This window comes from Plectropomus leopardus, chromosome 20 (genome assembly GCF_026936395.1).
Source record: "Plectropomus leopardus strain MGB_pleo_1.0 chromosome 20, ASM2693639v1, whole genome shotgun sequence".
Lineage (NCBI taxonomy): Eukaryota > Metazoa > Chordata > Actinopteri > Perciformes > Serranidae > Plectropomus > Plectropomus leopardus.
This window is the reverse complement of record NC_142195.1, coordinates 23269303-23297141: the sequence shown is the minus strand read 5'-3', so window position 1 is coordinate 23297141 and position 27839 is coordinate 23269303. Positions and strand designations below refer to the sequence as shown.

The 27839-nt window shown below is 39.0% G+C and overlaps 2 protein-coding genes across 2 annotated transcripts in view; one reads left to right on the top strand and one right to left on the bottom strand.

The window, feature by feature from the left end:
- LOC121959596 (putative flavin-containing monoamine oxidase A) overlaps positions 1-20006 on the bottom strand; it is a 51483-nt gene extending 31477 nt beyond the window's left edge. Inside the window, exons 1-7 of the mRNA XM_042509001.2 lie at positions 19759-20006; positions 19546-19633; positions 17174-17354; positions 15963-16077; positions 15320-15477; positions 13490-13579; positions 10473-10557 (exon numbers count right to left, since the gene is read on the bottom strand). Coding sequence (XP_042364935.2) covers positions 10473-10557; positions 13490-13579; positions 15320-15477; positions 15963-16077; positions 17174-17354; positions 19546-19633; positions 19759-19876 — 835 coding nt within the window. The 5' untranslated portion in view covers positions 19877-20006. The remainder of the gene's footprint in view (positions 1-10472; positions 10558-13489; positions 13580-15319; positions 15478-15962; positions 16078-17173; positions 17355-19545; positions 19634-19758) is intronic.
- Positions 1-27839, top strand: part of vsig8a (V-set and immunoglobulin domain containing 8a) — an 86513-nt gene that overhangs the window by 38812 nt on the left and 19862 nt on the right. Inside the window, exon 6 of the mRNA XM_042509002.2 lies at positions 21184-21246. Coding sequence (XP_042364936.2) covers positions 21209-21246 — 38 coding nt within the window. The 5' untranslated portion in view covers positions 21184-21208. The remainder of the gene's footprint in view (positions 1-21183; positions 21247-27839) is intronic.

Genomic DNA, 27839 nt, shown 5'->3' with positions numbered 1-27839 from the left:
TAGAGGTACAGTATGTCACGCATGCAGAGAAGGCAGACTGTTTCTGTGCTCACTCTGGCAAATGAAGCGACATCTGGCCAAAAGCCAGGCTTTTAACGAATGAACCAGTGGAAGATGTGAAACATCATTTAGAAACTGTCAAGAGCTTGTCAGCTACCTCAAAATAATGCCCTTAATGCTAAACAAAATTGATGAGCCCCAAGCAGTAAAACTGAAAAACAGTGACATGATAAGTGGCTCCAAACTAATTTGACATGGTCACTTAGACGTTCAAATGACAGCACTGTACACATGACATAAGACCTGTCAAGTGGTGTCATATCCATAAAGCGGCATGTTTTGACACCAAAGCTGTCTAAGTTGATGGCAGGGAATGCCTTCTACCTCATTATTTGTTAAATCATTGATGGCTAAATGAGACATATTCTGGCATCTCATTCTTTTGAACACTAAAGTGCTTTTCAGCTACAAGCCTGTCATCATCTCTAATGTGCATAAATCTGCTGTGACACTTTCGTAGAACTTCATCACAATTTAGCATCACAGTTGAATGGAGATGATGTGAATAAACAGGTTCACTGGGATGCCAGTTTATATAACGAAATAAATAACACTAAGCACACCAGTCTGATACCGTGTGCTTAAAAGGTGGCTAGCTGATGAATAGGAGCAGAGTACTGCTTGTAAATAGACGTCAGTGACAGAATAAGACTATTGTCATGCTTTCTTTCTGGCATCCAGCAATTTCCAAACTTGTTGAGGGCTTTCACTTCACTTTTGAAAGCGCCTCACTTTTGGCACCGTCTCAAAAGGTGGCCTAAATTACAAACCTTATCCACTATGGCTTGGCATCTCCACAGGATAAAACCTGAGGATTTCCTCTCTGCAGCAGAATTGAAAGAGGAACTTGAAAAATGACAAAATATCCTCAACTTCACATCAGTCTATTGTTTGCTGTTGGGTTACTTTACCCTCAAACTGCAAACAAAAATATACAAAAAAGCAGGCATGTAAGAGTTTCTTGATGCTAATAACTAGAGAAAATAGCTAAATTATTTAGAGGTTGATGAGGTCAGTGAGAGTGTAGCATATTTTAGCCATGCTAGTGCCTCTAAAGACAGTGTCAGTCAGTTCACCACTTCGGTCCAGACTGAAATATGAATTGCCCTGACATTTTCCACAGACATTCTTGGTGTCCAGATGATGAATCCTATTGACTTTGGCAGTCCCCTTTCTTTACGTGTAATACCACCTGTAGGTCGATATTTTTGGCTTTAAGTGAAATCTTGACAAATGGAATTTGCTGCAGGTATCTATGATGCCAAGATGATAAATCCTTTTAACTTTGGTAATCACTGGACTTAGCCACAAGTGATACCATGATGTTGATTTTTTTTTTGTGAAATGTCTAAACAAACTGTAGGATTGATTTGCTTGAAATTTGTTAGCCACACTCGTGCCCTCCTGATATTGAATTGTATTGACTTTGGTGCTCCATGAATTTTTCTCCAGCGCTACTATCAGGCTCCATATTCCACTTTGTCCAGTATTTTATACTTGATTCATCAAAGTTTTTTTTTTTTTTTTTTTTACCAAATACATGCAAAACTACACACTATCCTCAGATGTACTTGCTAATTAGCAAATGTTAGCATGCTAAACTAATGGTGAACATGGTAAACATTATACCTGCTTAACATCAGCAAGTTAACATTGTAATTCTGAGCACATTAGCATGCAGCTGTTAGCAGTTACCTCAGAGCAACAATTAGCATAGCATGGCTATTTCTTTTTCAGGGGAATTACAACTTATTTCCTTTTTTTTTTTTTACTTATCATGCGTTCACACCGAACACAAAGCAAAATTTTCATTTGACACTATTATATACAAAGTCAATTCAAAGATACAAATAGATATGAGTTTGTGCTAAGTTACATGGATGATACAATGCGAACACGCAAAATTTGTGACATTTGTGTGAGGTAAACTTTTTAAACTCTCTGAAATTCTCTGGATGCTGTGTTACAAAAAACTTAACATGTTGAAATCTGGTCAGAAAAGAAGGACAAACTTTTTAATACTGTCTCTGAGCAACAGGGACTCTACAACTTATCATCAGTTCTGTGCAGAGACAAAACAAAAGTTCTGAAAATATGTATTTGCGACTTGGGTAAGCTGTTTTGTTGAGTAATATAAGTGTGTTTTTTATTATAATAGGTAAACAAGGGAAAGAGGAAAGCATTAATGAGCTGCTGTAAACAATATGCAATTGAAAAAGAGATTGTTGCTGTGTTCATGAGCCTCTTTGTTTGCTGTGTTCAAATCACTTGATTCAAGCAGCTAATTTTGCTTTATTATAAACCAAGTTAACACCTAGTGGCCCTCCTCAGGTAGTTAGCACAACCGTTACCACAGCTGAGGACGAATATTTCGTAGTTAACTACTCCACAAAACCCTCAAATGGCATTTTCAAGCGAGAAACGTGAAGCAAAAATTTGCCATGCATTTTGGTGTTAATACAACTTCAATCTACACAAAATTCAAATCAAAGACACAAAATATTAGAAAACTTCTCTCACTCATAAATTGATTGACATTTTTTTCCTTTAGTAAGGTTTGCATGGTCAGCAGAAAAAACACTGCATGCTTATTTCCATCTGTAAGTGTGTCTCGTCAATTTCTTAGGATTATCTGTATTATTTATGTGGTCCAACCACATGAGCAACACACACAGTTACAACTTATTCACTAAATTATTTAAAACACACGGTTTATTTATTTAAAATTATACTAACAGTATATGAATCTCTATGATGCCAATCAGTGTCCTGAACCATTTGAGTCAAAGAGGTGCCGCTTTATAGCTTGACCACTGTGGGTGAAATATGCAAGTCAAAAAAAGCTTTTTTTCCAGACTAATATTGCAATTAAGTATCCAATTTTGTTGCTAAACTTTGTATTATTTACTATACACAAGCAGTAAATTACTCTATAGTACGACCAACACAACATTGGACAGTCAACATATCATCTGCTCTTTCATCTTGGTCAGGCATGGTGTTATGATGGACTGAGATTAATTGATTTGTGAAATTATATGTATAACACCTTTATTTAGCTTTTGAACCATAAAAATACGTGAATCACAGTAGAATATTAAAACTTGTAACTCCAAGCCTTGGAATAATTTAAAAAGCATGGTGTAAAATGTAATATACAAAAAAAAAAGAATTTTACTTATTTCCAGTCAGTTACTGTATTGTAAAAAGAAAAATTACACAAGCACATGGCACACTGTTGTAAACATGGTGTTAACCACTCCTGCTTTAGCTTCTTGACCATAGTTGTGAACCTTTTTTTTCTTTTATGGATGTTCCTTTTATTATATTCTGTGTCGCATCTCTGAATTCAGATGTTTTTAGGGGTCCATGTGATGGTGCTGATGATAATAATAATAATAATTCTGTTATATCTTGATCCCGTTCCCACTAAAGGATGCCAATACAATCCTCATTTGCATCGTTCTCTGAACATAAGAACTCTCATTTGACCGTTCATCAGACTGCTTTTTGCATCATTCTGTCATCTCTGGAAAACAGCTGCAAGTTCGAGAGTGTTTTATGGCTCCAGAGCAAATTGCACAACTGCTGGTTCCTGACCCATAACACTCTGACTTTTAAGGATGCTGCTTCCCCCCAGAGTGGTTTCCTTTCAGTCTTTTCATCGTCCTTCTGTCTGTCTTAATCTCACTCTCTCCTTTTTGAATACTGTGGCATTTGAATCCTCTCAGTCATTTTTTTGTGAATGCACTACTGGACAGTGTTGACCTTGCTTTCTCAGTTTTCTTTTGTCACTGACCTGTGAGTTACATCCATGGTTGCCTCCAGGAAGCAAAGGGCTTCGGAATTTCCATTACTTTCTCACTCTGAACTTTTATCATAGCACACAGGCACTTTTAGTGTCTTTGACTGTCAGAAGGATGAGGAAAGTAAAACATGAAAAGCCACTCAAATCAAGACATAACATCAAAGGGATGATGATTCAGAGATGCAGCTTCCGAATGGCAATTTATAAAGAGTGGTGCAAAGAAACTTTAAAAGGTATGAAAATAGCTAAAGCTAGATGGAGCTGAAGTTAAGTTTGTGGCCTAGCCTGTGTGTGCTGTGAAATTGGATCGTCTCTTTCATCCTAAAAAACCAATAGACCAGTGCACAGCATATGATGTAACAGCTTGTTGTGAAGAAGTAATTACATACACAACCTCTTGCTAGGTGTGTTGCCCAGATAATAGCCACGTGAAAAGAGAAAAAACCTTCACATTAGACTACAATGTATCAAGGTTTTGATCAGCACAAAGATAGAAGTACCTCTCATACCACAACTCTCAGCACATATCCATATAAAAGGATAGAGTCTTTTTTTTTCTTTTTCAAACAAAATGTGTTATCACAGTCTGAACAAGGCCTCCCATAAATACATGGGTACATGAATATATTATACACCTCGACATAACTACATGAAAGACACCAGATACATCCACATACATACACACAGAATCAAAAGGATGAGGCATGACTACCGATTGATACCAAAGAGGAAGGGAAAAAAAGAAATCGCCCTCACTGTCATAAATCTGCAGGGCCATCACAAATAGACAGCACTATTCACCAACCACTTAATCCAAATGTTAAAGATGGATTCCTGTTCTGTATCTTTGGGCACGTTACACCACAGTTCTTTTATTGAATTACGTACGTAGCCCCTTGACAGTTATTGAAATTGAAGGCTCGGTAGTAGCAGCAGCAGCCACCCCTCCCCCATCACTCCATACACACACTGCAGTTCTGACATTACTTCATAATTTCTGCTGTTGGTCTGGACAAAAATAGACTCAGAGAGGATGACCCTTTTGGCTAAATTCCCCTCATTAGTTTAGGAATTCATTTAACTGTGGTTTAATATTGGATGGCTTTCAATCTCCTACGAATAAATGGCCAACTAAATGTAGCTGGTGGACCACAAACAGAAGATATATTTCATTTAGACTACTCATGTGAAGGTGCTGGAAGCGTTTTTTCTCCATCAGTTTCTTACTAAAAGTGACATGAAAACACTATTACACTGCCAGAGAGACACCTTGGTCAGGTCCATAGACTGTATAAAAATTTTGACATAGCATCCATCACTTCGCCCACTGGTTTTTGGGATCATTTTGAGGCCTTGTGTTTGGTATCTTAGCTGTTACCATCTTGTTTTTTTGGAGCCAGAGGTGATTAAATGTTGGCGATGGGGCTGTGTAGGAGTTGGGGGTGAAGCGGACTGAGAATAGGAGGACATGGTAGCAACTTATCAATCACAAGGTAGCTATGCTCTGAAGAGTACCCAACCGTATCGTCTATTTTCCTCTTAATGTGTACAGAGTTAACTTGTATAGTGTCCAGTGTGTTAGACTTTGAACACTTGTTGGTGAGACAGATTCACACATGCAGCTCAGCTTGAAGACCTCTGCTTCAGCGTTACAGTGCACAGTTTATTTTTGGGTCATATTATATTTATGTTTCACTTGCCTAATCACACTATCACAAGGCCTTCTACTTGCCCAAACACAGAGTGTACTCGCCCTGGGCACGTGTTAATGTTTAGCCCCGATATATATCTAATATTCATACATATATATATATAAATATTCAACAAGGAGATACAGTAAAATGCAGTACTAGCAAAATAACCATATTGTGAAAGGTTTTGTCACAGTCCTAAAATTATTATGATCATTTTTTTCTTTGCTTTCTCACGAAGCAAAATATTTAATATCGTTTATGCTTGCAATCTTAAGCACATTCTTCAATCGACAAACGATCCATTCACGAGTTAATAGTGATTTTAAAAAACAAACAAACTTTGCATACACCAAACTTTGGCTTGAAAACAAATAATATCCCATTTGTTTCAATTTGACTGTAGATTTATTGTTTTCATTCCTAATATCGTTACATCCAGTGCCCATAAATTAACTCTTGACTCACTAGCCAAAGGGACTGGTCGATGAAAAAAAAAGTCCATTAGCCAAGCATACTTTACGGTATATCAGTCAAAATGATGGCAGCAGGCAGCAGACTGGTGGCTAGTAATAGCTTTGTTTATATCAAACATGCATATTTTTACTGGCCAAAATGCATGCATAATATGACTTAATTATTTTAAAATGCTGTTGTCAAACAACTTGAAAATGATTGCAGAGGTACTTGGGGACCTGCTAAAGAAGAATATTATGGGGCTTGCTGATCGAACCTTGAATTGATTTTTACATGGAATTCTTATGTAGAGATGACAATTTTAGCCTCTAATAATTAAAATGCCCTCCCCTTTTAAACAACCTCTATGGCCATTCAAGTATAGATTAATGAGTTTGTAAAATGCACTTGCATGCACCATAGTCCGCGCCCGCACGCTTTGCCAGCTCGTCTTCATCACAGACAGCAGAGGACAGAAGCAGTCAAACCAAAAATGACACCAAAACACTGTAGAGACTCGTGGCATAGTTTTTTTTGTTACATAACTATTTAAGTACAAACATTTACTTGCCAGTGGAGTGGACAGCCTTCTGAGATTAACAGAAAATCTGGCTGTATTTGGTGCTTGGCAGGTGTTAATTTTGGACCTTAGTTAGATTCCTAATGTAATGTGTTGTTATCACAAAAAAGAATTGGACACTACACATTTATTATTATTATTTTTGGAAAACTTAAAGAATCACTATCTGTGTTTGTGGGACAAATGCATTAATGTCCACAGAAATGAGGAGACCTTTAGAAGAGCGCACTGACCATGGTTTGTCCTTTCCACACCCGAACATTTTCTACTGCTGAACAAAGCTCTGCAAAGCCAAATGCACTAAATTTGCCAGCTCATCAACACTTGCTTTATTGCTCATCAGACGAGATGTGAAATCCACACAGATAGCTTAATTCATTTCCACAGAGTTTAAATTCAGCAAGATAAAAATCACATTGCATTACTTATCTTCACAATCACTTCAGCTCCCACTTCATGTTTAATCCCTAAATGAGGCTCCATTAGTTTCATTCACAGCACAGCACACACTGGCCTAGAATCCTGGCTCACAGAGTCACTTGGCAAATCAATGCTAATGCGCTGCTTACCTGTTTTCTACCAGTGTAAACAAGCCTCTGGACTAAACCGTGAGTGACAGATGTAATAGTTTCCTCAACACTGCCCAAGCCTGCTGTCATTACAGCCGCTCCTCCTCCACGAGAAGATAGATGGCACCATCAGATATAGTGTTGCTTGGCTGCCTGTCAAGTTCATTTGCAATCAGATGAAATTCCCCTTTAGTCAGGTACAACGACTTTTGCAAGTGACGTCAAGAACGTTAGCTTCACCCACTTAAACCATTAAATACGCTGGCACATTCCCACACAGACACATATGTGCACACACAGCCAGACAGATAGCATGCTCTGCCAGGAACTTCCTTCTTGATAAAGAGAGACAGAAAAACACATTGAAACAAAATGTTAATTTAGTAACTGCAGAGCTGTCTCTGTAACTACTGCTGAATGTAAGACTGTACGCCTAATTGCATTATACTCCAACTTTATGCTGTGAGAGCTTAATTAGGATAGTAGTAGATACTAGGATGTAGTCTCAGAATGAATATACACGGGAACCTGTTTACCAACTGAAATATGCACATACTTCAACCACATCTTCAGAATTCAACACAAGGCCAAAATTCTCATTTCCAAGCTCATCCTTTTCATGCATAGCAATCTCATATGCAGTCAAACCAAACAGTTCATAAATCATTGACGTGAGTGAGAGAAGTGGTAACAAAAAAGAAGGAGAAAAAAGAAACTGACGGAACTCATTATAAAAGATGGATGGATGAATGGGGAGATAAATCCAGGAGCCAAGAACAGGACAAACGTGATATATTAGAGAACATGCAGCTCATATCCAGAGCTTGCATTTGTGTGTGTGTGAAGGCAGTGGTGGGTATCTTTTGATGCCAAGCACCTTTTGGACCCCGGAGAGTATTAATTTCTTTGTTCATTCATCCGCCTACTCATTCATTGATTCAAAAGCAAGTGACTTGAGAGGGAATTGGGAATGTCAGAAACAAACATCCCTAAAAGAAGAGCCAAATATGAGAGGTCGTGGATACTGTGGACAATTCATAGCTGTACTTTTGAATGTTTGGGTTGTAGCCAGGGTCCATTATTAACACCCGCCAAGCGCCAAATGCGGGTAGATTTTCTTTTTGGTGAGTAGGGTGAGGGTAAATGTTTGTATCAAAATAGTCATATAGTTTCTGATCATTTCTGATCCATTTGTGAGTTTATACATATATGTTATTACCTCCAATTGCACACCCGCGGTGCAGCAAAACCTGACCATCTTGAGCATTACAATTTTTTTGCCACCGTTAACCATGCAGGCCATCAGCTGATCTGCTAAACTATCATTTGCCGCTGGTCTGCTGCGAGCAAGAGTTGCATGCATACATGAAATCATAACTCGGAGGCTCCGTAGTTTGATCAAGACAACAGACTCCACATTGTCAGCTGCAGCTTCACTCCCTCCATTCTTACCTTTCACAATAAGAGCCCTAGACATATAAGCTGCATTACAGCTTACCAGAGTAAACTTATTCACATGCTGAGGCTGTGCTGATAAGCTGTTCAATATATTTAAATTAGTTTTGCTTCAGATGTTGCTCTGGCCTCTTTTTTAACTTTGTATTCAACACTATACATTATTATTACTTTTTAGATTAGACACTTTTTTGGCTTTTAAAGGTCACATGATACTATGACTATGCGCTTGTCAGTAGGAACTGGCTCCCTCGGGCATGATGCAGAAGGTTCTGCAAGAGGTGTTATTGCATATTGCATAACTCCTCAAAAATTGAGTGGATCATCCAGAAGTTTTGAATCCATAACTCTTCTGTGAAATCGTGGACTATAGCCTTCAAGAGATCCCTTATACATGACCGCTCCCACGTATAAGGGGCTTGCCTTTCCATTATCACTCGCATAATGACGATTAGTGCGATGGCTACAATAGACATAAACCTGCTGCTGTTTTGAACATCCAATTGCCATGTTTCTTGGAATGTTACTGCAGGAGAAGTGCACAACATTGTAAGAAAAGTCGCATATCACTCAAAGAAAACGCAGTCATCTCACAGGTGCACAAGTTTTTTTCCAAGTTTTGCATAAATCTGTAATGGAAACTGCCTACTATCATCATTTAAGCTCTGTCCTTCACTCCCCCACCAACTGGAAAGCTACTCAGGTTTACTCGCTTCTGGAAAATTAAAACGAAACAGATGACTTCAAGCAGCAGTCTTCCCTTTAATTTATCTCTGACTCCTTTTGGGAGAGGTGACGTCTCAATCACTGGCCTGACTTTGGCTTTTGAAAGTCCCTGTCAATCTTCCCACACTGATTTAAGGCCAAAGCGTGGCACCGTGGCATCCGAGCCAGAGCAATCCATGCTGCATAATTCAACACTGGTCCCAAACCTGTCTCATTAAGGATCCTGGCCGTGGTCCACGGCTCTGAGTATGAGGCTTTGAGTGACAGATCTGTTGCCAGCTTAGTACAAACAGGCACAGACCCAGTGTAAGCCCCAGCTTCAGATTCAGCTTCGGCCCCTTCGAAACCTGGCAAAAACTAGCCCCGGCTCCAGTCTTAGTATGTGTTCCACACGTGACAAGCGTCAGCCAAACTGCAAAATATAAATCAACTCCAAGTCGCCGCTGTGAACCCTGCAGATGATAGGGAGTTAGAATGCAGGATTTCTATTTTCTGACTGGGAAAATATGAAAGAAAAGTGGATTCTCCTCAGGGGTTGAATATGTTTTTTTCAAACTCACAGGCACAACATGATGTCAATGCACATGGCTGCCCACACAGCCAAGAGAAAACATATTGTATTTGTAGTAATGTGTGCTGTTAATCTGTTAAAGTAAAAAAGACTTCGAAGTTCAGTTAACATGGCGTATTTTTAAAGGGTCAATTAAAACTTTCTGCTTCTTGTGAACAGCAGCACTTTACTGCAGGGGTCCATACTTTTCCCTTCTTGGTAGCTCAATTGCAGAGAAGTCAGTAATGACGTGTTTGTCACTTTCAGCCTCCTACCACCGACCATAACGAATGTCCCATTAGCCCCCAGTTAAAGTTTCGGCCTTGACTCTTGCTCGGGTTCAGAATCCAATCCGGGTAATTCCTCAGCCCATGGCCCGACCTCAGACAGAATTTACTTCAACCAAAGTGACTGCCACACCCCAGAGCCAAAAAGATTTAGGAAAATCAAAGATTTATCTGCATGGATGCACAGTTTGGCACATTTGACTGACATAGTGGGAGAGGAGGATATTTGGCTTCTGCGTCAGTGAGAATTTCATTTAGCGAGTCGACAGAGGTGGGAGACGCACACTGACCTGCCAAATGAGGGGGGCAGGTGACGATCACAGCTCTGCACAAGAAGGTGTTGGCGATGGTCGTCACCCTGGCCCACTCAGCATCCTGTCGAAACATGTAAACAGACATACAGCTTCAGTTAACAAGGAAGTTGCACAGATTTGTTAGAGCAGCACATCCTCTCTGGTGTGTTGGGGGTATTGCTGATTGTGGATACACTTAATTTGAAAAGCATAAGCAAAATTTAACTGAATTACTTGACATTCTTTTCAGTAGCTGACCCCATATTATCCAAATGTGCATTGGCTAAATTATTATCTCTTCTGAACTTAATTCTGCATTTCTGCCTAGTATTAATGCAGACATTTTATATGTCTGTACATAAACCTTGAGCCTTGAGACATTTATTCACGACAAGCGTCATCAAATGCCATACAGTTAATACCCAGACACTGTGTTCATTAATCATGTATTCAACAGTGAATAAAAATAGCTTCTGAGGAGATATTTAAACATGAGGCATAGCGTTATAAATAAAAACTGATTTCTTTCATTACTGTAGATTCTTTTTTTTGATACGGATGTCAATTCTGACAGTATGCCCAGAGATATTGTCGTAATTTATGCAAATTATGGGGTAAAATAAACTTTGAAGGCAGTTAAATGACATTGTGGTGTTAAGATGTTCTACTGTATGGTTTTTTAAAAGCTGCAGAGCTCTTGTATGCTAGCTCCCTTGGTCTCACATGCACTACACTTAAGCCTCTGGTAATAATTAAAACTCACCCACCACAGAGCGTCACTGTGCAAGATAGAAAGCTCTCATCCCCTGAGACTGAAAAACAGCTAGATATTTCTGGATGCTGAAAAATGAGGAATTAAATTCACTGTATTTTTTGCTCTCTTGAACGGTTCTCTAGTAACTGTAGGATTATTTAAGAAAAAAAAACTGTATTCACAGTATTAAAACAGTGAAACTTATCTGCACTTGAGTTTATCATCAAGTGCCATTGTAATAACCCCTCTAGTTTTTAGAAATTAAAAGATGTCCCAGTTCCCCAAATTTAGACAAGCTTTTCTTAAAGCCCCAAGGAGACCAAAATACTGGTTTTTATATTTTTTGATTCATCTGTGCACGGCACTATTGCCTTGCAGCAAGGAGGTCCTGGGTGTGAAGCCCACCGGGACGCCTGTGTGAAGTTTGCATGTGCTGCCGGTGCCTTGGTGGGTTTCCTGGGGGTGCTCTGGTTCAGCTTTGGTGAACTGGAAATTCTAAATTGCCTGTAGGTGTGAATGTGATGTGAGTGTGTTTGTCTGTCAATATGTGTTAGGATGTGTTAGACTAACAAAATGTCAAGGGTGGGCCCTGCCTCATGCTGGGAAAGGTTTTTACAACCCTGGACATGATACTACTCTTTTTATCCTTTTGTCACTCAAATTATTACTGTAATGTACTGGCGAGTTGGACTGCAGTTAATGAGTATTGTTAATACAAATTATAATTCTTTTTTCACTTAATTTAATAATCACCGTTTACGCACATACAATGTAGGGCTGCAACTAACAAGAATTTCCATCCTTAATAATTTACTATTTCTTTCTTGACATTTTTAAAACAATTTTTATCCATAAAATATACATACTCGGGAGAAATGCTTATCACAGTTTCCCAGAACACAGCCTTAAATCCAAAGATAGTTTAAGGACAGTTTAACTCCCAATTGAAAATAGTGAGTGTAATGAGCGGTTTCATGTAGGAACTGTTTGTTTTCAACCAAACTAAAGCCCAACTGCATAAAAGCACAGAAAAAAGTTTGCATCTACTCATGGACACGAAGCATGTGATTGTGACAGTTTCAGATGTAAACATTAGTGGCATCCTCTTTGACTGAGCATTAATGTCACTTAGCTCAGTGGTGTCAGGTGAGCTAACAGTAGATGCATGCTTCCCTCTGCATGGGCCAGTAGAAAGTAAATAGTTCCTGCATGAAACCGCTCACAACAAGGTCTGTGGATTATCAGGTCATGACTTCTGGAAAGAGACATTGCTGTTGAGTTTTTCAAATGAATATTTTGGCACTTTGAGCAGTAAAAGGCAAGTGCCATCCAGTTCAGTTTGACTGGAGAGAAGGCTGATTTTTCTCATACCAAAACAATCTGAACTGATAAATAACACTACAGGTAAGAGGAAAAAATATGTTTGTTTTTTTTAAATTTTGGAGTGAACTATCCCTTTGACTTAACTGCCACTGGAAACTAAGCAAACCAGCAGAAGTTTGCATTTGAAAGGCTTGAATAGATTTTTTGTGACATTTTTATTCCAAAAATGATTTAAACCAGTAGGCCAAAAAGAATTAAGATAGTTGATGATTCCTTTTTTCTTGATGGACTTTTTGTTTCAGCTGTAAGTGGCAGAGAATATTTTCCTCAGAATTCCCCAGGGTGAGTCAAGTGTGGCATTTTTAATTAGCTTTTTTTTTTTTATCTCACCAAATATACTCAATTTACTATGATTAAAAACACAAAACAAAACAGAAAAGGACCAAATACTCTTTCAGGAGGCTGCAACCAGTTAATTGTTGTAGTTTTTTTCTTGAATGATGACAAACTGATCAAAATTGATAAATTTCTGTTGATTAACTACACTACTCTCTGGCTTTACTTTGGAGTATCTCAGGAAATATAGATGGAATCAAATGGCTGGCTCCCACCTGGTAGAATTTGGTATTCAATTTAGCGTTCTATAAGTTATAATCCAGTAATTACATTCAATATTATCATACAGCTATCAAATTCAATATCCAATCCCTTAACAAATTAATAAATGAATTAACGGTATAAACAAACAATATATTAAGCTAAAGCTCTGCACTTAAGGGTTCATGAAGCCTTCTTGGTCTCTCAGCTGTGGATGAGGAAGACAGTCAGGCGGAACAGACAGTGCCTTCACAGGAGACGGCCTGTTTCCCCACTGAGGAAGCTGTTATCTCTGTGTCGCGCCTCATCAATCCCTGAGTGAGCTGTTACTGTACTCTACCTGCCATATGGCCGTCACAGCAGAACCCAGCCGGACGTTCTTCCACCCAATGCGTTCTGCCAGACACTGTGAAAGCTGTTGGGTGCCTCCCTGTGGAGAGACAGATACTGCACTTATAATCCATTAATACCCTGGATGGGCAGAGTGCTTTAAGTCAAAGGGTTTCTCTACCCGAATCATAAAACCACAAGCCCCTGGTGGTGTGTTGCCAGCTGTGCAGATAATGAAATTATATATGCCAATATTTTTACATATCTGCATCTAAAACTTATGCTGACACCTCGATGCAAAAACGAAAAAAAAATTGGAAAAGCACATCAGCAACATTTACATTGTGGGAATTATGTACTTCCAGTGGTACAAAAGTGTGCAGTGTCCAAATGAAATTTTTGACTCACGGGACGAAGGAAGCTGGTAGATGAGAAAAATCCACCAGCCTAGTGTACTTTCTGCCAGCCAAAATGATGGTATGAGGCAGCAAACTGATGGCTAGTAATAAAAAGTTTATTTCAAACATGCATGTCATTATGTATGCATGTTTGGCATGACTTTAGTATTTAAATATTTAAAAATGCTGTTAACAGCTTTGATCAGAGAGATACTTGGGGATCTGTTAAACAAGAATGATATGAAGTTTACTGATAACAGCTTGATTTGAATTTTTGAACTTTTAAAGTCTGCTTTTCTGGAGATGATTGGGATATTGTTAAGATTCTAGCCTCTAATAATTAAAGTGCTCTCACGATTTAATCAACGCTCATGGCCATCTGAGTATAGATTACTGAGTTTGCAAGGCGCACATGAATGCACCATAGTCGGCGAACACAAGCTTGGTAGAGTTCAGAGTTCAAGAGGTGCACCTGAGTGCAGCATGACGTTCCTGTGCTGTGAGTGTCAAACTTGTCTCTGACACAGACAACAGAGGACAGAAGCAAGGCAACCGTAAATGACACCTATAGAGACTCTCAACATATTTTTTTTTTTCACAATTATATAACTACTTGGGTACAGACAATTACCTTGCAGACAGAAAATCTACCTAAAGCTTTTGGTGTCTTGCGGGTTTTAATTAGGGACCCTGAAAGTGCAACTTTTTTTCAATGCAAGAAACTATATATAAAAATCAAGGAAAAATATAACTAAATGAACACTGACTTCAATCTAACATTTCAGGAGAAAATATATTCAAAATCTCTTTAAATGAGAACAAAATAAGACGGCATTTCGCAGTGGAGAGGTGTACATCTGAGCCTTGAGTCCTTATTATCTACAACAGATGAAAATACACACATTTGATGGTGCTTTTACTGTATCCGTGGTGCAATCATGCTCACAGTCCTACTCATAATATAGCTGAAATGCCTAGTGAGAAAATTGCTGTAGATGAAATTAAGTGGAGAAAATGTGCTAATGCACAAGTTTGGAAGTAGAAAAGCTTTGTTGCCATTTTCTGTTTCTTCTTTTCTTGGCCTTCAGCCCTTTTTGCAGTCCACCACTCTGAGGAGAAAGAATCTTCAGAAGCAATAGCTCAAAAATAGAGCGATACAGAACCATAACTTTCATGCTGAGGGAGCTCATAGAAAATAGGAAAATCCAATACAAGACTGCAGCTCCAGGTGTTTAAACTGTGCCAATCGATGATGCGTTTTAGGACAAAGAAAGGCATTGTGTTTGTTGGGACAGGGTTTAAACGGGATGTGCAGACTGTGTTGCAAGGACCGGTTTCTGAGTCTTATTAGTGTGAGGAGAAAAAATCCAATGTACTCTCCAGTTTCAAAAAAGCACTCAAGTCAACAATATGCAGTCAGGGGAAGGATATGAGGCTGGTACCTTTATCTTGAGCTCTTGAGCAGACCCTGGGGTGCTCTCCAGCAGTGGCAGTAGCCCTCCAGCTGCTGCAGCATACATGAGGAAGAATAGGAAGGACATCTGGGATGGCTCCGTGCCAAAAACAGACCTGCTGCACAGTCCCATCTCCTCTTTTAGCTCTGGCAGAAAGGAGTGATGAATATATACTGTAGCTCTGAATGTGTAACAGTTTATACTAGAGACATTTTATGTACTGACAACAAACTTCTTTTTTTACTGAAATATCTCAACTAATACTGCAAGGACTATTCCTAGATTCCCAGATTCCCAGAGGACAAATTCTAATTCTAAATGATTCTTTATTGTTTACTTGGCCATGACTGCTAGAGATCAGAGAGAACCTGTGGACCTGAACTTTTAGTTATCTTCAGTTTTTTTCTTTTACAATGAGCATCCAAGCCTCAAAGAGACGCTATCCTTTACTTTTTTGACCCCTGACTTTTTTTATGAAGGTCAGATTTGTCTGAAACACTGTTTTCTAATGTCTTCGTCAACATCACTATGAATCAATTCATATACGAGACAAACACAAAGTAGAAAGAAGTCACTATGCTCAGTTGAGGGAGATAAAGGAGAGATATTTAAAGCTGCATTTAACTCTGACCTGCAGTCCATGCATGTTGCTCAATGTATGAGTGCAGGGTCATACTGTCTAGTTTGACAGCGTTGGGAGTCCTCGAAGGATCCTCGACGCATACTGTGGCACACAATCTGTCAATCTGAGTGCAAAGTACAGTCAGCACAACACGCCCACTCATGATGCTTTACCACTGTGAGCCCAAAGCATCCCATTGATACAGATAAAAACAAAACAATTGTCAGAGGCTGTTGGAGGCTGCCAGACATGACTGACAGGGCTTCCCCTCCACATTTTCTACCTCCCACTGCTACTCTAAGCACTTATCCTAAGCAGGAGATTTTGCAGTACTTTGTTGTGAGATAGATGTACACTTGTCCTATCAGTCCAAACGCACACAGCATTGTAAATGTAAAATACCATTACCACATCCATTATGGACAAGCTTAGGAAAGATATTGGATAATAAAGCTGATTATATAAAAAAGGGCTGTAAAAACTGGCTTCTAAAGAAATACTGTGCAGGGTTCCCACAGTCTTGGAAAACCTGAAAAAGTCATGGAATTTCACAATCACATTTTTCAAGCCTGGAAAAGTCATGGAACTGGTATAAATCATTGATTTTTTTTAAAACCATCTAAATGTGTTGTGTGTAATAAAGTAAATGATTTAATTTAGTAAATTATTTTTAATTTAGCATTTTTTTCTTTAAAATAATTTGGTGTATTTTATAGAAACATTTTGGTTTTTGTTTGTTTTTTTTCTTAAATTTTTGAATTGCTTGTTTTCTTTGATAATCAGCTCTGTTTTTTTTTACAGCAAGAAACCTTATAAACAGAAACGATTGTTGGATTTTTTATTTATTTTTTGATTGTCCTTGAACAAATTATGTGTGACACTGATTTGAATCTTATATGTTTGAAAAACACCAGGCAAGTGGAGCAAGAAAATAAAAAATTGGAAAGCTTAAAAAGTCATTGAAAAGGTTTGAAATTTTGTCCATGACATTGTGTGGGGACCGTGACTATATATCTGCTGATATATATGATGTGTGTCATCTTGTTCTTGGTACACATGCAACAAGAAATTAATTAAACCATTCTTCAGCTTTGTATCATATTTGTCCACCGAGAGTTAGGGGTATTTAGCTGATCCTTATCCAACATTTCCAAGCAGAGGGGGAGATAGATTTCATTGAATATAATACAGAATATTGCTTTGTAAGGCTGCAGCCTCACCTTCCACAGGAGCTGGGAGAGATCCATTAGCACCACTGGGGATAGAGCAGGAATACTGGTTCTGTAGGTGCGAACTCGGGCGCCCGGCCCTCCCATGTGGTGCACCTTCTTGCCAGTATTGAATTGCGGGTACGTCTCTAAGCCGAGCTCCTTTATAAGCTCCAAGATGTGTGTTTGGGTGCTTAAAGAGAAAGGAAGCCGTTTTTATGATGCTCATGTTTACAGCGTTTCAGGATTTACTATAGGATTATTACACCCTGAGCTGACACATAATCATAAATGCATTTATTGTGAATTTAGAGAAGTGAGCTTCAGAATACAACATTGCTTGAGTGAATCTTTGAACAACTGGGAGAAAAAAACAGCAGAATTGTAGACATAAAGCACCTGAGAGATGCCCTCTCCTCTTTCAATTAAACTGTCATCAAAGTGCTCTTGAACAATGCAGTTCACACATTCGCTTTTTCAGCTTTTTTTGTTGCCACAAGTTGACTACAGGTTGTAACCTACGAGCCAGACAGCTCCTAGATACAAATTTGAAAGCTTGTTACTTTGTTGCTCTGTGCTGTGAGGTGTTCTGAATCTTGACTGAAATTTCTCGAGCATCCTTTTTCAAAAAAGGGCTTTCAGCTTCAGAGTTACCGTACGTTTCCTCCAAAACCTGATGACAAATGGAACAGTTTTTAAGATAGGCTGGTAGTGGGGATATGAGGTTGGGTACTTCATTTTGGAAGATTAGAAAACGGAGGACACAATGGTCCATGAAATATTGAATATAGACAGATTATGATGGCTGATAGAGACAAGAAAAAGGGAGGTGAGCTTGAACAGTGAAAAGATAGAAAAGTACCATGTTACTTTCCACATGCCTGACTGCCAGCCAAGCATAGCAAAGTCCAAATCAGTTAGCAAATAATCACTGCATATATTTTACTGATGATTTCTGTGGCGCTTATCTATTTGGATCTCTGTTCCCTGTCACCAACACAACAGCTATTATTCCTGGTGTCCACACGAAAACCATATTTTTTCACATTATTATAGAAATGAAAACAATCACTACATATATGCTCATCATCCATATGTAAATATATACACACACAAGCAGTAGATAAACAAATTGCAGCAGTAGTTCATTAGCAGAAGCCTACTACAGCATATGCATTGGAATCAAAGTTATTGAGACTATAGTGTTAGTCTGCTACATGGTTTGCCACGGATGCCTCTGGTGAACCCCTGAAAAATGCTCTTGACATGACATTTTTGGTCAACTATCAACCATATCATTTCCAGAATGAATTGTAGCTACTTTACTCTCCATATAGCAACATCAGATCAATATTTTTATTTGTCTAGTATTTAAAAAGTCCTGCAAAACTATTGGCGTTCTTACAATGTTCCATTGGGGCCATTGTGGAAAAGAAAATATGGAGGACGGAAGAGTAAAGAAGGGGAGAAATAAAGAGTGGAAAAAAGTTACGTTCTTTTGGTTTTCAGAAGTCAAAACCCAAAAGGACACATTCAAGACACTGGTTAGCCAGTTAGCACATTCAGCAACACAACCAGTGCCGATAGAACAAAGAATATTTACTGTGTGCCAGAGCTCAATTCTCAAAAAAGTAATCTTACCTAATACAACAAATTTGTTTTGATCCAAAGCCCTTATTTGACTTTAGTTGTTTATCTTTTGTCAGTTCTGTTTCACTTCTAATGCACTCAGCTGAACTGACAATCAAAGGGATTTCTTTTACCGACGGGCTCTGCAATCACCTTCTGGCTGAAAAATAGCCGACAAGGTGCCAAATGGTGCCAACTGTGCAAAACATATTGCAAATACGAGGGTGACAGATGCTCACCAGTGGCCTGACATTGACCAAAGACTGACTGTCGGCTTGGTTTGTCAAGGCCCTTAGACTCAAAGAGAGCATTACTACCACTGACATATTTTTACTGTATATAATTTGACTGAGCATCCCTGTAAATGATAAAAAACCCTGTTTTAGTCATGATACCATTGAATCTATGTCTCATCCGAAATCTTTTTGGCTATTTTTAATATGTGACTGACCTTCAATTGAAAACTAGCAGCCTGCTCCACAAACACAGATTTTATATTTGTGTCGTGTTCAGTGCTACTCTGCTGCATCTCAATTACTACTAGAGGCTTTTCAGTATCATAAACAATACAAGTTCCTGTCATGAGCAAATTGTTCTGATTTTCCTGTTCTCTTCAACTAGAAAATCCATGTAAGACATAATTATACAATTGAATACCCTTGTGATCTCAACTGGAGTGACACTTAAAATGTTAAATTCGAGTGGCTTGTCTCGGTTTTCCCTCTGTTACTCCTGTAGTTTTTGATCAAACTTACCTTCCCACCCACTGCCCTCCAAAATCCCAGCGATCATTACCATTGGCTGCTGGTATTTCAGTGGACAGTGTGCGACCTCCCACCCGATCTTCATGGCACACAAGACATGATTTAGTCAGAAGCAAACCAATTTTCAACAATTTCACAGCAAAACCAAACCAGTGCTAAATGACTTCCTTTTCAGGTTACCAATTGCTTTTAGTTTTTACAAACCTTTTCCTTCCAATATCAGTATTCTCAGCTTGGCATTCCTTTTTCTGAGGAAGTGAGCCGCACTCAGTCCAGATAGTCCCGCGCCAACAATAATAACATCCCAAATTTCTGCAGTCATAGTCGAGCTCAAGTGACTACGTTTTCTTGTGCCAACAGAACTGGTGCTGGTAAACCGTGGAGTCAGAAACAGAAATCCAACTTGTATTCCCTTTTCTTCCCTGTATCAGTTAGGTTATCTTGCAAAGCCTGGGCTGCTTTCATAACAGTGCACTTTGGAACTGTGAACAACTGAGCCTGTGACCTACTTGGCAAAGAATCAGAAATGTAAACTCCAGCAATAAAAGCCAGGAAAAGGCCTTTGATTTTTGAACAGTAGAGATGATGAGATATCTTGTGCATTTGTAACAGTCTTTTTAAAAATTGCACAGATTTGTTTTTTTATTTAAACATTTATTTTTTACCAGGAAAAGCTTAATTTAGATAAAAAATCTTCTTTGTAAAAGTGTCCAGGCCAAGACAGGCAGCAGCACATTGAAATAAAGTTGCAGAATTAAAATATATAACAGTTATAGACAAAAAAAAAAAAAGAATCACAGCAAACCAATAAATCTGATCAACATATTACGGATCACATTTAGGTTCAAAAGGTGTTCCAAAACATAATTTTAGATAATCAGTTAAATTGATATATAGTAATTCAGTCATTCTGTTAACAAGTGACAAGGTTGCAACACCATTATGACTTTTAATTCTATGGATGTGAGTTTATATTTTATGTTATGTTGTAGTGAATGACTTCTAATGTCTAATTCTAATGTGAGGTGAAGGCCATACTGGGCCACACTGTCCACTTTTTAACAACTTCAGCTCTAAGACAAGCCTAAAAAACACAAAATGTGCCAATGTCCCAACTCTAACTGTTGTGAAAAGATTCATCGTGAGTCTTTTTTCTTCATTATGTACACTTCAGAGATTTTTTTTATCGCAAAACTCCAGCTGGGAGATGCTTAAAAACAACCATCACCCATTAATAATTGATACAGAGAAATGAGTAATTAATAGTAAATCAGTCGCAAAATTATATTGAGAAAGTAATTGTACAAATAAAATATAAATCGGATCTCAGACAACAAATTTAGAGATAACTGACGAAAAATACTACTCTAATTCAAAACGATAGCTATTTTTCTTAACCCCAAAACCAAATAAATTTGGAACTAACAGATGAAATGCTGAGAACGGCCCTGCAACTACTTGTACACTTTTTTTTGTATTATTTTAATGAACTTCTAGACTCTCTAGTCTTATTTTCATAAAAGTAGTTCTTGAAATATCACTGTAAATGAATCCTAATTTCTGCAGAACTGGATGTAATCCCTCAAGACTGCAGACACCCATACTTAAAAAATATTCTTTTGGTTACAGCAAAAAAACTGTGGACTCAGCTCTGATGTATCCTCTACAGGCAAATGGACAAGCAGATAAAAGGTATGTATTAAAGTGTGTGTATGTGTGTGTGTGTGTGTGTGTGTGTGTGTGTGAGAGAGAGAGAGAGAGAGAGAGTGAGAAGTGGAAAAATCCTACAAACTGAAACTTCATAGAAAACCATATGAAAAACATGGCACCCACCTCAGTTGACCTCAGTTTTTTTCTGTCTTTTGGTTTCCTTTTGTTTCGTTAAGTAGATATAAAGAAAAAATAGAAATTTATGTTGGTGCACATTGTAGTTGGGCATAAAGCATGATTGTAGAGGACAAAGTGGTAATGTATGTGCCAAATACAGACTGTCAAATGTAATGTCAGTCAGGTCAGGGGCACCAAGATATTTTGGTCCATGTTATTGAACAAGAACTAGCACAATGAGTTTCGTGGCTGGTTCATTTTCCCCCAAAATGACAAGGACACTCAGATCAATGTCTAAAAGAACTGATGGATTTCTTCTTTAAAAGGCTAATGAAATATTTTGACACAGTTACATAAAAAGCATGCCAACAAGGGGTTGTGGAACAAGTAACACTTGTTTTTTTTCGAGGACTCATGTATTAATCCAAGCAGTGAAACTCCCTGCTGTATTTGCTTGCTCTTTGTTTATTTTTCTACACTAAAGCTGTTTTCGAGCTCAAGAAACATTAATCCCAGAGAAGCCACACTTGGCATGTTTGTCTATATGGTATCCAACATCTTAGGCAAGGCCAAAAACTCATTTTGCACAATGGTTACGCATGTGTTTGTTTTTACTGACAGCTGTGACAGGGCTTGTCATGGCAACATGTGGTCCTGGAGAAACCTGTTTTGTGGGAATTACCACAGAGGCGGCCTTGAGTACTTTGCCAGGTGTTCATATCTTTATCTGTCTGTCTGTGGACAGATTTTGTTACTGTGACAGCACCAAAAATGTGCAAGATGCCTTCACAAAACCTTACTGGTGTGTGACTGAGATCAAAACGGAGGCTGAGTGTGAACTTGGGTGTGTTGTGAGCGAGGTTGTTGATAGTAAGAGGGTAGGAAGTAGGAAAAAAGCCATTGACTATTTTAAGCCCCTTGCTTATGAAACTTGACAATTGTATAGTGGAGATCACAGTGAAGGCCGAGTTTGAAGATGGGTGTGGTTGGAGCAAGGTTCCCAGTAAAAGGGGAATAGGAAGTAGGGAGGGGGCCATTGGCTCACGCACTTTACTCCCCATAGCCCCTTTGTCGCTGCATAAAAAGCCTGTGAACATCTGCAAATGTCTGGCTTTTTAATGTAAGGTTATTATCGTCAAATGCCTCTGTAGTTGTCACTAGGGTTGGGTACTGAAACCTGGTGTCAACATGGCACAGGCTCCTATATGACCGGTGCCTACAGGACCTAATCATAACGCAGACTTCTTGGCCTCATTTGGGTGTCAGAAGTGCGAGTAGCAGAATAGAGAGAGAGCGCAAGCGAGCAAGATAGAGCAAGCGAGCATGTGTGTGCCAGTGACAGTGATAGTGAGGCTGCAGCAGCAAGAGCAGAGAGTATAAAGTTAAGCGGTGGTTCAGTGAATAAATGCTACAACTCCTCAAGACTTGAGCCAAGACTTGCACTAATTTTTGCCCCTAAACTGGCGACATGCAATGAAAGGCAACCACAAAACACTGTCCGTCTCCACCAAAGCAGTGCTCAGACGTCATCCTTGCATTCATGCTTTTTACTTTTTACGGGCCTGTATATGACATCAAACGTGACACATCAAAAAAACTACACAAAACAAAAAGAACACACACACACACACACACACACACACACACACACACACACACACACACAGAAAGGCATGCTCATCTGCTGCTCAGCCCTCTCTAACACCATTGTAAAGTTTGTTGCCGATAGGCCTTATCAGGAACAACAAAATCCAGCACCTGTTGGAGTGGTCTAATTATGGCTGTGGAAAAAGAGCCCATTTACATCAGTGGAGCAAAGCTGATGTTGAGAGACTACAGCCCAAAATTGTGCGAGAACCCTCTGTTCCAGCATACTTCAAAATCTAACAGAAAAGTGGGGCAGCAGCATCTGTAGGAGGCGTTGCTATGCAGTGTGTGTCATGGGGGGGTCAGGGGACACAAAGTTGACCATTACTTAGCAGACAGAGACTTTGAGATGATTGACAGAGTTATCCAGCCATGAGAAGCTGCTTTCAGGCTTTCGGTTCTGTGCTTGAAAGACAGGGAGTCTTGTGGAGCTTTGGTCGTCACTAGAGGCAGAGAGAGTACTTTTACTAATCCCCGATATTCTGCTATTATTCCTAATATGACAATATTCCAAATTTAATATGGGTAATGTTAACAGTATGTTCTGTTTGGATATCATGAATCAGGCCTGTTTCTCTGTGTAGCATTACCTGAGTAAATGTAAGATATGCTGAGATTATTTGAGTTTTAGGAGCAGTCTTTGGACATACATACATACAGCACATTTGGAATATGCGTCTCAATTTAGTTTTTGCAATTTTTGACACACAGATGCATGGCCAAAAGAAAAGCACACATTTCAACAGAACAGAACAGTGACATAAATTATGTGTGTGTGTGTGTGTGTGTGTGTGTGTGTGTGTGTGTGTGTGTTAAATTAATATGTATATCTAAAAACCCCATGTTAATACTGCTTGTAAGGAGAAACACACCTACTTTAAACATTATGAAAGACTTACATATCAACATGTTTTTGGATATGGGCAAATATCGCAACGCCAGCCTTCTCAAGAAGCTGGCTAATGGAATGAAAGAAGGAGGCTGTTTCACAGTCCAACAAGTCCGCCAAAATTCCTATTTTGATACAAATAAGCAAAATAGCACAAGTGGCTCCAGCTGTTCCACTTTCTCAAATTTTCATGTTATAAACATGTTCGGGCATGTTAATCAGAGTATGCATGGCATGAGAACAGGAATATTTATGGAATATTCATTTTCATTAGCCAAGTAAACAGCGTAGATATGTTTTTGGGGAATAAGGGCGCAGAAGTGCCCGATTTGTTAATTGCCAAGCAGCTTCCCGCCAGCCGTCAACTGGCCATTTACACCAGGAGTGCATTTCTCTGTGCCAGCCAGCAGCGAGTTTTCTTCTCTGCTCCTTTCTAATCACGCGACTCTGTCCCTGTCTCTCTGTCACTGCTTGCTTGTGTGTCTCTTGCTTGTGTGTGTATGTGTGTGTGTCTCTGTGTCCACGTCTGTCTCTGTGTGCCTGCTTGTCTCTCTCCCTCTGTGTTTAGACACAACTGATGAGCATTTTATCATTCATCATGGTCAAATCTTGTATATCACTTGTAAGATATTCTTTTTTGTCGTTCGTTGTAGAGTATTTAGTGTATTTTCCTGCAAGATTTGCCCTTGATTTGCAGAAGGAATATACCAGACACTGAAACTTTTGCTGCAGATTGTCAGCCTGCAGTGGAGCTCAGGGCTCACAGCACGTCCAGTGTGAACGGGCTGATTGTTCAACACGGGTGCTGAAAGCAAGCGGCCGGTGCTCCATGGAAAAATGGCATGCTTTGCGGCCGTTCAGCATGCCAGCGTTAGCAGCTCAACTATGAGAGGCTCTCCTATGTGTGTGTGTCTGTGGGGGGGTGTCAGTGCAAAGTCATAGCTATAAAAGTTACTGTTTGTCAGACCCTAAATATCATGTTAACCTTTGAATATAGCACAATTATCGGCAGACCCATGTGGAAAAAAAAAAGTGGAGTGGAGCTTCCCTTTACATTATTGGGTGTCCATATTTCACCTGTATTTCTATTTCTGATGATCTATGTAACTGTTATTGCTGCACCATTGTCAGCATTCTCACCAGTTGTATCAGTGTTGAGAAACTGTGCAGGAAATTGCTCTGTCTCTGACTGAAAAAGCAAAAAGGCAGCGGGTGGTGAAAATTGCCCAGAATGATTACCGGCTCTCAGCTCCCCACTATCACGGACATCAAATCCAAGTGATACTTTCGGAGAACACACTCCATAGCATATTTCCTGCTTATAGCAATAAATATAACATAACTGCACTGACTGCGTTTCTGTGTGCACTAACAGTAAAGTTGAGTCTAATATAGCCTAATCTGACTGTCTAGCTGCTGTTTGGTGCTTTGTAGATTGCATACAGTACAAGAGGAAGTCTTGAACAGTTTGTTCTTGTATTCATATTAAAGTAATTAGGAAAGAGAAGTATCAGTTTCATGCTTTTAAAGCACTTATGCATAATTTTCTCTGGCAGAATGCACCCTTGTCCTAGACAAACATTGCTTTCCATAATACTTTCTTTAGTTACTCAGAGTCATGTAAATGAACCGATCCACTCAAATTTGGAAAAGAGTGGGTGTGTAGGGTCAGAGAAGAGTTTAGCTGGTTGTTCGATGGATGTGTCTCTGATAACGCTACTTAATCAGCAGGGGGCTATAAAAATAAATGTTTTTCACCAAAAATTGCCCAAAGCTAGTGGAATAAATGACTACAAGAGAAAATTCACATGAAGATTTTAAAGATGTGTTTGATATTTTTATACAGCTGCAGATAACGCATTTCATCCTTCATCACTAATCCGTTTTCTGCTTGTGTCGGCTGAGGGACGCCCCACTGTTTCTCATGTATTTATAAAGGCTGTTTCCTTGTAGATCTGGCACAGAGATACGCTTTGTACTTTTTCCATATATCCTGGTGATGTATACAAAACTAACTGCCTCATATCTTTGGCTGAACAACCACTTTGTTGTCTTGAGACCTCATGTTTTCCTTGTCTTCCATATCATTTGAAACTACAAACATCTGGCAAATTAGAGGAGCTCAAGTATTGTTTGGTGTATTGTGTATGAAACAAGGAGAGTGCAATAGCTGCGTGTTTCCTTGTACAGGCGAAGGAGGATCGGTTTTCTCTTTCGCATTTGAATTTAGTTTACATTTTATTTCTTATGTTTATTTTTATCTGAATAAATGAAAAATGAAGTTAGTGACTAGGATTGGGTATCAAAACCTGGTGCCAATATGACAACAATTCCTATATATGCCCCCTTTCAGCTAGTTGCTATTGGACCTATTTTATGTAATTTATGCAGTCAGCAATATAGAGAATCACAGTCATAACTGCTTCGTAATTTTGGGTTAGAAAACCACTGCGTCACGTACATATAATCAAACGGTGCTGAGCAAACTCTGCCTTAGCTGATTAGTTTTAAGCCACCTAAAAAAGTCAATATCCATTTAATTTTATGCTATATTTAGAATATTTTCACCGCTTTACCATGCCGGAAGACAACCATTGCCAATGGGGATTTTTAGCCGTTATATCAAAAACACCAGACTCCAGTGAGTCTGAGAAAATCAGCTACTGAACGGCTGATTTGGGGAGGGTAAAGAGGCTTGAATATAGCGTACATTTATACGGTTACTCCTATTGATTTTTTTTTATGTGGCTAAAGTATGTTTTGCTGCGGTCCTGTTCACAGCAGTGCATCGTTTAGCTTCTGTGCCAGTGTTGTGGGACTGTACTTTATTATCAGAGGAGGGGGGTGGCTTCTTTATTTAGAATAAATATAAAATACTACCTTTTAATGTTGCATGTCCCTCACCTAAGCCAAAAATAAAAACCCAAGTCCCTCCTCAGTGCGTAATATTTTTTAAAAATGCCTTATCTGTTTTGTAGCACCCCCCCTCATGAATAATAAACAGTCCCTATCCCTAACCTCAGAGGGAGGCTGGCACAGTGACTTGGTGCACACCTCCTTGCTTGTCTTTCTTCTTCCTTTTCTTGTCTATTGAGGCTTTGTCGCTGCTGCTGAGCGTGTGCTGTCAGCTCGTGTAAGTTAAAAAACATTTAGGATTTAAACATTTAGAAGTCACCATTCTAGAGTCACCATTTAGAAGCCCTGACCAATACTGTGAACGATAGATCCACTTCTCACCCCCCACCCCCTAATTTCAGTGATCATCAAGGTTCTTCTGTAGTGGTGTGAACATCACATTATGCAAACTCTTATCACGATGGCCCAACAGCAGAAGGAGATGTGAAATACTATACATTTAAGTGACTGTAATATTTATTAATTGTGCAAAATAAGAAAAATACTTCAACTTTGGGTTGATGTTTTGTACATGTATACATGTCAATTAAAAAAATAAAATAGCGGTTTATTATATCAGCAGAAATCAGCATGCTGGCAAATACTGATACTTCTTTTTAAAGCCAATATCGGCTGATACCAATGAAGTGTCAATATTATCATGCATCCCTAATTATTGACCTTTGTTTTGTGTGTGTGTGTCTGTGTGTTTTTTTAAAGAAAGTATCCCTTCAGTACTATTAAGGCACTGGTACTTTTTTTAAGTATTGTTCTGGAACCTGTATCACCAAAACCCCAAACAATACCCGACCTTATTAGTGACGGGTGTGAACATTTGCAGAAACACAGACAACTAAGCAATGTGCATGTAAATATTTTTGCCTGTTGACACAGCAGCATTGTGTTGCAAATGTTCTCCCTTGAGCACAGTTCAGTTTTCATCAAATTAGCACCCTTTCCAACCAACTCATCCACAGAAACCCCATCTAATTGTATAGTTGCTCTTCCAGTTTCACTTGTTTACCAA